Genomic DNA, 12,948 nt, shown 5'->3' on the forward strand with positions numbered 1-12,948 from the left:
TTTTTTCGTCTCAATTCGTTCCCCTGTTATCTACAGACAGCCTTGATTAGCTTTTTCCTGAAATAATATTAGTTTTTCCTAATATCTTTCAGGAAGATCCGTTAAGTCTATGCTTCAAAAGAAAAATTATAATCCTTAGTATTATTCCATAGATTCGAAATCAGCAAATGCTCAAAAACAAACTTATGAACTTTTATGTTTGCAAACCGAAACTCAGTGAAAACAATCAGAAATCTTACACAAAAACAAGAATATAAGTAGTTTTCGAAAAATCAACTTGAAATCTTCACAAACGGGTATAATCCCATTCCCGAGCTGTATTCTAGCACCAAAATGTAGTGGTAGAAAATCCTACTACTACACCACTTAGATAATCTATACAATGAACTAGGAAATCAACATGAAGAACACTTAGAAATATTTTATTAAGTTTAGAAATCAATACAAAGAAGCAGAGAAAAACTCTTAATTTGGGGAGCAAACAACTTTCTCTCTCCTAAAAGTCTAACTCCACTCTCAAAAAGATCTCTCTAACACAATGGTCGAGAAGTCCTATATATAAGAGTTTTACATAGTGGAGGATAGCTAATAAAACCCCAATTTTCGGTCATTTGGGATATGTCACGTGGAAATACGTTCGTCCCCTTATAATAGTATCCCTTCGCATGATACCTATGGATGCCATATTTAACCCCTACACTTAGAAAAGGTTGTGACATGCATTATTGAAAACTGGGGTTGAATGTATGTTCCCAACAAGGTTGTATACAAGAACGCTTCTTTCAAAGTGCAAATTAAAATTCTACTCCACATGTATTATTGAAAACTGGGAATTTGCAGATACTACTGACAAGTTTGAAAATCGTTAGGAAAAGTTGTGACACGCAATATTGAAAATTGGAGTTGAATGTATGTTTCCAATAAGATGACTAAATGGTTAAAGTCAAACGGTTGAGTAAATGAATGCTTAATGAAAAAGTATCCACAAAGTAAAACTCTGACAGACAGAGTTGAAACTTGCGTAATGGAGGAGGTTCATAGCAGTGCAAAACTAGTAATCTTTCTTGTACTTCAATAGCAACCTTATTGGGTTGGACAGCAAGTATGGCTAAGTTTGAGAAATACCTATATCAATGAAATAGCAACCTGTACTAAAGAAAAACGGCAAACTACTGTGAATAGCTTAGTCAGGTTTGTTTAACACCATCCTCTGGCTGCTTTATTATTATAAACAGCTCAAATAAGGGAACTAATACGCCCAAATTAGTCAGTTGCACTACCATAAAAATACACATTGCCATGCTTTAGAGAGATACTTTTCAGCTAATAGAGGCAAGACTGCGTTGCCGATATGTATACCTCCTTGCCCAGTACAAATAGTTTATAAAAGTTACAGAACCAAGGATAGCAAGTAACCAATAGAACCGGTCGAGATAGTTTCGATTTAAGTTATTTCCCTCTAACCATCCAATCCCTCGATTTCTAGTAGCTTTATTCACTACATTGACAAGAACAGTCCCCATGAAAGAAGACATACCTATATTGCACCAGAATATAGCAGTCCCCAACGATTTCATCCCTTTGGACACTTCATTGTTGAAAAACTCGAGCAACCCAACAAATGTTGATATATCAACTATGCCTACAGCAAAGAATTGGAGACCCAACCACATAACATGCATAGGAACTGGTTTCCCTGAATCAAGCAATCGATATTCCTCTGCCACACCCTTCCGTTTCTTTTTAATGACTGCCCCAATAACAGTCGCTATAATATTAGCCACAAAACCAACACCAGCACGCTGCAAGTGAGTTATCCCAGTTGGGCACCCTGTAATTTTACGGGCGAATGGTACCATTAACCGATCGTATAAGACTAGTATCACTAACTGGAACGCGACGGGAATAAGAAAGAGAGACGCTGGTGGTACGTGAATTGCACCCAATTTGGTATTCATGGTGACACCCTGCTGGATAGTTAATGTTAGGAGTAACGGGAGGGATATGTAGCCGATCATTGAGCTGAAAAACACTGGGAGCATTCGTAGTACAATCTTCATTCCTTCTACTTGGCTAACGCTACAGAGGTGCCAGTTTCCGGCATTTCCATCAGAAATCGATGCCCTATCTAGCCATCTGAATGCAACATTAAAAAACATTTATAGTTTAATGTTTGTTGCAGAAGCGCTATATGTTTTTTAACATAATTATGAGAAACTTACTTTAAGCCTTTGGTCCGTGGGAGTACTTCCCCAACATTCTCTTCCTTGTTATATTCTAAGTAAATTTCCTCATCATTTTCCGGAAACTGAAGATTGCGTTTTCGATATGAAGCCACCGGAACCTGAAACTACCTAAGGAGTTAGGGAGATATTCAATGGTAAACTCATGGATGATGCTGCACCAAATATTGAGATTGTTAGTTACCTGCAACATCCTAGTTAAAGGGCTGCCAGTTGGTATTATGTTGCGGAAAAATGAGAAACCAGAAGCGATCACAACAACCCCTACTAAAATAAAACCAGCTGATACAGTGAAAGCAAGATCCCATCCTTTTTTGTCTTGAATCCATACTAGTAGTGTTAGACTTACAATAGATCCAAGTGACATGTAGAATGTGAGTGAACCAATTGAAAAAACTAGACTTTTGTTTTAACTCTTTGGGGTCGTCGTCATCAAACTGATCTCCACCTAAAGACACAAGGTTCGCTCGTAGACAACCTTCTCCAAAGGTGTATAGGTATAGCCCTATGTGAAGAATAGCGGCTCTGTAACCGGTAACTTGTTTGCAGCTGCTAGATATTGCAGACATGTCGCATGGTGGTGGTTGAAGTGAAGGAAAATGTGCTTGCAAAGCTAGTAATAATCCAAACCCCTGTTATAGAGAACAACGTTACCCGGCTGATTTAGATAAAAGTATCCGTAATCATTCGTCATTTAATTTTATGCATTATGATTCATGTATTACTGAAATTGTTGCAAACTTTTAGTTAACGAAGAGTGTACTGAGAGATTTACCAAGAACTCAAAGGGAGCAAATATCAGTATTGCAGTAAACCTAGTTATCTATGAATCTGAAAAGAAGCCTCCGACCAAAGCAAATGCGCAAGATGTACCCATGATATTTGTCACGGTTGTTGTCGCCATCGCTACATCCATGTGCATGGTTTGGAGAAAATATGTGATGATGTTGAATATTGTTGCTACGAACGTTATGCTCGTCACCAACTCCAAAACTTCATATGAATATGAATACACCGAAACAAGTTAAATAAGTTAAATCATGGCTAAACCTCTCATAACTACTAATTCATGAAAGAGGGGTACTAATTAATGAAACATGAACATGAAAAAGTGAACTGGACTTCAAATTTTATAGTTACGTACGAGAATTAACTAAATTGTAACTTACAGTAGATGAATCTTGCAACTCTATTTCCACCATGTATGTCTTTGTCAATAGGTCTTTTCTTCCAATCCACCATGCCTTGGACAACAGCCATTGTTGTAGTTTTAGTGCATTCAAGTTCAAGCTATACAGAACAACTTAAAAGGTTTTTCTCTTTTTCCTTATATTAATCTAGCTGGTTACTAGATGGATGTCTCAAGTTTCCTTTCATTCCCATTAATCTAACAGTCCCATCCGTTGAATGATTCTCTCGGTGACTTTATTATTTGGATTCAATATTATTTGAAGGAAAGGCTGTACTTGCCAGCCTTGTACATGGGTGCACCATTGAGGTTAATTAACAGTTTGATCAGATCAGAGTGGTGATGCATATCTTTCATAAACAATACCAAAAATGTTAAGTTTATTACTTTATCATTAAATTTAAATAAGGTATTTTGTCGCGGTTGTCAGCTGAGAAGCCAAATTAGTCAGAATACTATTTGCGTTTACTTGGCTCTTTACATAGGTTGGAGGCAAAAATCAACGCTCAGTATTTAAAAACAAGTTGTAGAAACTGTAGAATACAAATTGTGGTAGGCCGTAGGCAGTTGATCACCTCAACCTAGCGCAGGTGAAATTTGACAAGGACACTATATATATAAATAAAATTCTTCGTGTTTAGGTTTAACCGGTAATATAGGAATAGAATATCGCACATGTGTTATATGCGAGCAAAGGACAATCAGGTGTGTGCGAAGGTCGTCGCTCAGCTGAGATATGGTGACGTATTGAATGATGTCATCTTAGTTACAAGTAAAATGTGAAGATCTGTGCTAAGCTTGTAGAGTCTGCGAATATAACTAATGTACATGTGCGATAATAATGCACAGGGATTCCGAAAATAAAGGATCTCGTAGTTGTCATCCACTGTGTAATACCCTATATAAAGAGTAGATGGTCCATGTAAAAGGGAGAGTTCTTTTAGAATCCTTGGTCAAGAAATCAGGAGAGAGAGAGTAAACTTGGAGTTTCCATTATTTTGTAATTGTTCTTGTGATTTTGATTAATAAAGAGATGATTTATATTGAGATTTGTTGATCATTGTTAGATTCACATACTTGTGTGGTTGTAGGATTTCCTGCAACTACATTTGGCGCTAGAAACAACTCGGAGTGATAAATAATGTTGGTGAATCTGTTTAGAAATTCAATCTCAGAAAGAAGGAGTGATTGTGAGAATTGGATCCGATATCGAACAAACGGCAGCGAGAAGGAGTACAAGAATTGCTGAGAGAAGAAGATGTGAAATTCCAAATCAACCAGAGATGGAAGAAAGAAATATTCAAAGAAACGAAGATCCAATTGGACATCCACGTACACAAGAACAGAACAATCCTATCGATTATGATAGATTAAGCGTACATACTTCACAGACTGATTCTACCGAAGAAGAGGACTAAAGAACTGTAGGAACGAGAATGATACAAGGAAATGAAGATAATATGACAATTTCAGAATTGAGGCAAAGATTGATTACAGAAAGACGTAGAGAAGATGAAATACGTGCGAATTTAATAAGACAAAATGATAATCTAAGAGAAGAGAATCTTAGATTGCAAGATCAGAGATCCAAAAGTGCAACGCGCACAAGACCAAGATCAAGAACCAGTAGAAGTTTATCAAGACAAAGTCAATTTAATCAAGGACATGCTATAAGGGAAATAAATTTAGGCGAAAACTTGCAATTAGATGACAATCTATAAGATCAGCATGAAGCGAGATGAACGGAGCAACAATTGGAATATGATCGATACGAACAGCCATGAGAACATCATCATAGACGAGAAGATCAAAGGATTGACAGATATCAAAATATTAGGGAACGTCATCGCATACGTCATGAACGAGATAATAATTAGGAGCATGATCCAGAACAATGGAGAATTATATTGAATTGTAGAGAAATGCTAAGAGATCAACATTCATGTGAAGACGAAGAGGAAAGAAATAATGAACTCCGTGAACACGAAAGCGATGAAAGAGAAAGGCGTAGACGAAGAATAGAGGAAACTGAAGAAAGAGAGATACAGGAAGCCATGCGACAGAATAATCATGAGAATAGATTGAGACAAGTGAGACTAAAAAGGCCTATGAGATATGATTTAGATCAATCTATAAGTGAGGAAATTATTAAAGAAATGGCAGAATTACGTGAAATGATGGTTGTCCGAAAAAATGATGGAAGAAGACAGTTAGAAGAAGCAGTAGAGGAAGTTGGGAAAACACCTTTCGCAAGACACATACAAATTGCAATAATACCATCCAAGTGTACTTTACCTACATTCACTCATATTTTTGATGGAACCACGTGCACAATACAACATATAAAGGCTTATAGCCGATCTTTATTGCAGTGGGAGGGGAATGATACAGTATTGTGTAAATATTTCCCAGCAAGTTTAACTGGAAAAGCATTACAATGGTTCGAGGGGTTGCCAGTGGGAACTATAAGATATTTTCATCACCTACAGAACATATTTTTGGGGCCATGTATCAGCAATAACATGTCAAGACCAGGAATTGAAATGGCGTTTGGGCTTCACAGAAGGATTAATGAGAGTCTGCGACATTTAACAACACGTTGGAGAACCATGTGTAGTGAAATGGGAAGACGAGTACATGAACGAAATCTTATACTATGTTTTATCAATGCTCTCTTCCCTACAGACTTATTGTATACACAAATCTTCAGGATAAAAGACACCATAACTATGTGGGAACTGCGCGAATTTCAAGAAGAATATATAGCTTTAGAAGAGAAGCAGAGAGATATGGAGTCTTACCCGGTTGCGATGAGTCATGCGAATGGGAATGCAAGTTTACTTCCTAGGATAACGAATGCAGTTGCCATTACATCTCAAGGAAGTCTGGGAAATAAAAGAACAGAGGTAGAACAAAAGCTAGTAGCCATGGGAAGTTCAGATCAAGAAGAGTTTGAAAGAGAATACAAAGAAAAACAACTTCAAAATCGGGGAGGAAATAATAAAATTCAAAGAATGGATAACCAACAATAAAGTTATGGAGGTCAACAACAACAACAGCAACCATATTATAATAAGAGACAAGGAAACCAAAAGATAGTTTGGGAACAAATAAAACATACACCATTGAATACAACAATAGATAAAATCTGGGAAGCTGTTATTTTAATGGAAGATATTCCTGACCCCTTCAATCTGGGAGATGAGCCACCACCAGGACGAAGAATTAAAGATTTCTGTGCGTACCATCATTTTCATGGTCACACAACACATAATTGTATAAATGTGAGGAAGATTATACTGCGATTGATAGAGCAAGGAAAAATAAATCACTTCTTAGCACAACAGCAACAACATTTACCACCACCACCACCACCAATTGGAGGCAACGCATACAATGCAGAGAAAGGAAAAAACACATATGTTGTTGAAGTGGATGCGAAAGCCAAGAATTTCTATTGCAATCCAATTGTTCATTCATTCAAAAACATCGAAGATTTTCATGATAATATCTTAAGTCGGATACATGCGAGAGATAATGATGGACGAGAAATATTCAACCTTGCGAAGATATCACCATTAAAAGATTGGCAAAGACAAGTCATATTATTCAGCGCTGAAGAGACACCAAGAGGAGGAGAACCACATGAGAATCCATTAGTGGTAAATCTAGGCATTAATCCCAAAACAAAATTCGAAGACGATGATGAGGAGGAAGATGATGCAAATGTATGGACAATTGATAGAACACTTATAGATCCAGGAAGTTCGGTTTACATCCTCTTTTACCACACATATAAGACCATGGGAGGAAAAGATAACGAACTAATTCCGTTCTCTTCCACCGACCGACTTCTTATTGATTTGTTATTTCTTTTTTAAAAGCCAGTATCTATTGAAAAAAGGGGAATCTTCAGTGCATGTAAATCAACTACTTACAGACTGAAAGTGGTCACTTATAAGATATATGGATTTAATGGTGCTGCTAATAATCCCAAAGGAGAAGTGACAATGTGAATCCCTCCGAAGAGTCTATCTACAAAAATCACATTCTATGTTGTTGATGTTGAATCTCCTTATAATGCTCTGATTGGAAGGCCATGGTTGCACGGTATTTTTGGGGTAACTTCGACATTTCATCACTGGATAAAATTCCCATTACCTCAAGGTCTTGGAATAATAAAGGGAAATCCAAATGTGGGAAAAAGCTGCCAAGAAATTAATGTGGATAAGTGCGAAGAAAGAGATAATAAGCGAAGAAACTGGAAGAAACATGTTAAAGACAATCAAAGGGGTGAAAGGTTAATGGTTGATATCGTGTCTAGAGTTGGAACGGCTGGAAAGAATGATACTGAGGCAGAATCTTCTGAGAATGCTCGCATTAAGAAACATAGAAAGATTACACCTTAAAGGAAAAAGTGGAGGTGGAAGTATGAGTAATTGTGCGGTTATTCGCACAGTATGAAAAACCCATGCAAATTAAGTCCTTATGAAGCGTCTGCGAACTCAAAAATATTGCACAAGCTAAGAACATGATCAAGCAGTATGAAGAGAAAATAATTGTTTCCTTTATGGGTAACTATACAATAAAAATTCTATGTACTCAGAGTTATATAACTCAAAAGTAACAATAGAAAAAAGAAAAAAAAATTATTACTTCATGATGGTTTCATTCCATGAAAGAGATTCTCTCATAACTAAGAGATAGAAATAAGACCTTAATAGAAGGCATCAGAGATAAAAACTCCACTAGGGAGGCTAGGCATCGGAATGTGGCGTGCAACCTAGTTCGCATACATGCAATAGGCAAAAGTAAGACTTAAAGCACGTTATATTCGGGGAAAACCTGGTACGCATGACTCAAGGGAAAGCCATACCAACCCTGTAACTTGAGTCATGGAGATTTGGGGTAAGAAAAACGAAAAATCCCATTCAGGAGATACACCTAAATCGAAAGATTGGGGTAATAAGATCTCTCCTAAGGAGTGCAGAAACTCGATCAGGGCGCCGAGGTACACGGTTGAGTCAACAGTGCGAGGGGCGTTGGAGCCTAATTTTCCACTCTTGACAAGTCCTAACTATGATGCACTCGGTCCGAAGATACCCCACCTAGGGTGCAGTCTTGTAACCTTAAACCTTATCGGTAGCGGGGAAAAAGACTGCGAAATCAACTGGTTGTTGTATTACCGGATGGGAGGAGCCAACCTTAACCCGGTAGAGGTAAGCCTCCTTAAAGAGACAACCAGGAGGAAGATAAGTACAGGACCCTCCATTAGGGAGCTGAATTGTGTCAAAGACGTAAATGTCATGAGGCTTTTTACTCACGGGAGTATTAAGGCTTATCACATTTACGCACAAGAGAAAACATAAAGAGGTAACAATACAAGAATAAGTTAAGACGAGATCAATGGGTCGATACTATAAAATGTAAAGACGTCCTGCGATTTCGTCGTATAAATAATAAAAGACATGAAAAATAAGACCTTTACTTATGAAGGAGAAATAATACCTCTTGAGAAATTTTTTACGAAGAATAAGAAATATGATCTCATATCGTACGTTGCGAAAACAATCGCATGTGTAAAGAGCATGACTGAGGCATGCGAAACTCATATGATCATGAGTTTATCATTTTGTGACAATTAACAGAGGAAAGAAGGGGAATGCAAGCATTAAAGATGTTACTTGCCCCATATGATAAACTCATGCACAGATGAGGAAGGTTGATATTTTGATAAGTACAAATATAAAAATAAAGTGAAGTAGGTGGTCAATATATTTAAGAAGTATAACATATATTCTAGAAGAATACTAGAAGGATACAAGAATATATAAGAGGCAGAAAGAAGAATCTACAACAATAAAAACCAATCAGTCTTCGGGTGGATTATCTTCATTGCCTTGATTACCACTGGAATTCTCATGGTTGCTTCGCTCAACATCAGAATCATGGATTTCTTATTCCTCTTCTTCATACTCTTCATATTCTTCTTCAGTATCAGAAATATCAAGAACATCATCGTTGGGAGGAACATCAGCAAATTCATACTTCAAAAGAGGAATATTATTTTCTTCGTAGACTATCTTGACTATTGCATCACGAGCGCGAAGATCATCCTTGCTATTGTTTGACACAGTAGTGATATAATTTTTCTTAAGCTTTCGATATTTGGAATCACGAGCAGTGAACTTTGCGCCTAATTCGTCTGATAGCCTTCTGGATTCCTCAAGTTGCTTCTTCAATTCTTTAATATCCCCAAGTTGTTTCTTCTCCTTCTCTGTGAAACATAAAAACAAGTTAGAGTTAAAAGAGGATAATTCTATTCAGAAATGACAAACATAAATGAGCAATAAAGGACCTTCATTATTGGACATAATATCTCTAATCAAGGCAGAATGTTCGGATTCAAGGCTCATAGTCACAGCTAATCCTTTTTTAGCATTTCTTAAGACTCTAGCAGCCCAATCAAATTCAACGTCACTTTTTATAAGAAGTTGAGACCGAATCAATTCTTCTCGCTCAATAAGTGCATTCTTCTCTTTTATGGCAAGGTCTCGATCTATTTGAACTTGGAGAATAGTTTCTTGGAATTCCTTCAAAGCTTTCGCACCATTAAGGATGATTTGATCTTTCTCAGTAATAAGGGAATTAACTTTTTCTTCTAAAACTTTAATTTTTTCTTTGGATTCTCAGAAACGACATTTAAAGCTATTACTAGTGGTCAAACCACTTCTATGATCGATACTAAGAATTTGGTATTCTAATTGAAGTTTTTCAAAGGTTAGGGAGTTTATTTTATCTTCGGTAAGGCTATTTAAAAAATAATTGAGATAGTTAAGGAGGGTATCATCATCAACAGGATGATGGACAGAGCGAAACAAAAAAGCCGCTTCATCAGAAAGACGGTAGACTTCTGCAAGAATATATAATTTAAGGAAAGTAAATAGAGAATGAGTAAGGCAGAGGATTAATATAAAAAAAAAATTGGTATACTAGCTAGTTGATCATTCCTTTTACGAAGTTCTGAAATTGTATTCGCAAAATTAGAAACTTTAGTTTTAAGTTTAGCTTCAAGAGACTGAAGCCTTCTTTCTTAATATGAAGATATTACATATGATATGCGACACATCTGTGAAGACGAATGATTAACGTTAGAACACGAAGATTAAAATTTTATTAAAGAAATTACAGAAGAATAGAAATTACCAGAGAACCAAAGGCAAATTGAAAGCTTGGATTTAATAAAGTTGAAGCTCTGCAAAGAGATGGATCATCTAGGCAAGGAATATCACAGATTTTTTAAACCATATCAAAGCTGCGCTGTAACTCGTCATTACCCATAGCTTCTATCGAATTAGCAAAAAGGGTAGAGAGCTGACTCATAGATGATTTAATTGAATCTTCGGAAGGAGAAGAATCATCATCATCATATTCAGAACTTGAGGAAGAATTATAGAATTCTCTATGCCTCTTAGCAAGATTTGAGGGGGAAGATGAACTATGGGCTCTTGTAGCTTTGGTTTTGGTTCTAACTTAGGTCTTAGCACCTGAAGTCTCCATTTGCGCGAATAATACAGATGAGTAACAGAGGCAAAAATAAGAAAAGAAATGTTCCTCACTCCATCATTCTACGAAGGTGTCGCATCAGCTGATTTCTTAACCCGTTTAGCTTTGCTTTTTCCCTTTATAGTCTGATTTAAAAAAAAAAAAAAAAAAAAAGGGAGGGGGGGGCAAAAAGTGAGAAATTTAATATATGAGAAGGAAAAGATAGTCATGTGAAAATAATATACCTTTTTCTCTTCTTCGGACAAGAAAAGTTCCCAAGGATGATAATCGGAAAGTCCTTCGGGAAGGGGAAGATCAGAATGATCAGCAGCTCTACCAGATACATACGGACCCTTTAAAATGACGGGACAGTTTATCCAACCAGTATCATTAGATCTACGACCAGTATGGTTGGAATTATCATTCCAGTCAACATCTCCCATGATTTTCTTGTTCTCAGCAAAAGTATCTTTTCTTCTTATGCAAATGGCCCATCTAGTAGACTCCTTCTTCATGAGTCCCACATAATAGTTATTAAATAAATTATCAAGGGTATACTCAGTGGGATCAATCGTTTTATCTATGTGCAATTTGTTTCGTAATTCATACGCATAAGAGGTTCCTAAACCAGCTGCGCGACGAGCATATTCTAGAATTATCGTAATAACATCACCGCTCAGCTGAAAAATACCCCGTGCGAGTCGTTTATCAGCTAAAATTTCATAGAATAAAGGAATGTTAGGGTTACATAATGGTACAGGAAGACCATTCAAAAGTTATTCCAAGGAAACAATAATTCTCTGATTTGTCCATTTTTCCGAATTAATCAGATCAAGTGTGAGTTTGGATGAATAGTTACATCCGGGAGGAAGAGAAAGTGAATAGACTCTCACGCTGAACTGGTCTTTCAAAGTTTTAAAGTATGTTTCGTTTTTCTTAGCAACTGGTGCCATCAGAAGAAGGGGAATGGTAAGCGTTTGAAGAACAATTTAATTTGATTAAGATCAAAATCAAATCAGGGGAGATTATGATCAAGGTGAGATCAATTAACATAGAAAAAAGTTGAGAAAACACAAAAATTAATAATGAACTATAAAGAATGAAGAAACAGTAGCAGAAGAAAGAAAGAAGAAGTAAAAAGAAAAAGAAGATGAAGTAAATAAAGATATACAGAGAAATTACTCTCGGTTTTCGAGGAAGTTACCTCATTAATACGGTGAAGAATTGGGTAGGCTGAGCGGTTAAAGAGACATGTCGAATGATATGTGGTCAAAAAGACACGCGTAAAAAGAAAAGTTTAAATTTGATTAAGATATTTGTCGGCAAGATGGAATTTGAAAAAATAAGTATGTGCGATGAGACAAAATGAAGATTTCTCGTTTCGCTCATTCAATGAAAGGAATGAAATGAGAAGAGGCAAAATGTAGGAATAGAATGTCGCACATGTGTTATATGCGAGCAAAGGACAATCAGGTGTGTGCGAAGTCGCTCAGCTGAGATGTAGTGACGTATTGAATGATGTCAGCTTAGTCACAAGTAAAATGTGAAGATCTGTGCGAAGCTTGTAGAGTCTGCGAATATAATTAATGTACATGTGCGATAATAACACACATGCAAAAACTGAAAATAAAGGATCTCTTAGCTGTCATCCACTGTGTAATACCCTATATAAAGAGTAGATGGTCCATTAAAAGGGAGATTTCTTTTAGAATCCTTGGTCAATAAATCAGGAGAGAGAAAGATTGTAGGGAAAAGGTAAACTTGGAGTTTCCATTATCTTGTAATTGTTCTTATGATTTTGATTAATAAAGAGATGATTTACATTGAGATTGGTTGATCATTGTTAGATTCACATACTTGTGTGGTAGCAGGATTTCCTGCAACTACAAGTAACTTCAATGTTTCTGACAAATTAGTTGATGCTCGGATGGATTAAAGTAGCTAAATTTCTCTATGACTCTATCCAAGTGA

The 12,948-nt window shown here is 36.5% G+C and overlaps 1 protein-coding gene and 1 long non-coding RNA gene across 2 annotated transcripts; both read right to left on the reverse strand.

Moving 5' to 3' along the window:
* Positions 1-929: 929 nt before the first annotated feature.
* Positions 930-2,159, reverse strand: LOC113280412 (protein NRT1/ PTR FAMILY 4.6-like). The gene is made up of 2 exons (XM_026529038.1): positions 1,360-2,159; positions 930-1,125 (listed from the first exon to the last, which is right to left on the reverse strand). Exons 1-2 carry the CDS (start codon positions 2,157-2,159, stop codon positions 930-932), a joined length of 996 nt encoding a protein of 331 aa, XP_026384823.1.
* A 78-nt stretch (positions 2,160-2,237) lies between these two features.
* On the reverse strand, positions 2,238-3,534 carry LOC113278378. Its single transcript, XR_003325466.1, has 4 exons — positions 3,413-3,534; positions 3,019-3,236; positions 2,428-2,875; positions 2,238-2,344 (listed from the first exon to the last, which is right to left on the reverse strand). It is a non-coding gene; the product is annotated as an uncharacterized LOC113278378 (long non-coding RNA).
* Positions 3,535-12,948: the final 9,414 nt, after the last annotated feature.

Source organism: Papaver somniferum, chromosome 5 (assembly GCF_003573695.1).
Source record: "Papaver somniferum cultivar HN1 chromosome 5, ASM357369v1, whole genome shotgun sequence".
NCBI classification, from domain to species: Eukaryota; Viridiplantae; Streptophyta; class Magnoliopsida; order Ranunculales; family Papaveraceae; genus Papaver; species Papaver somniferum.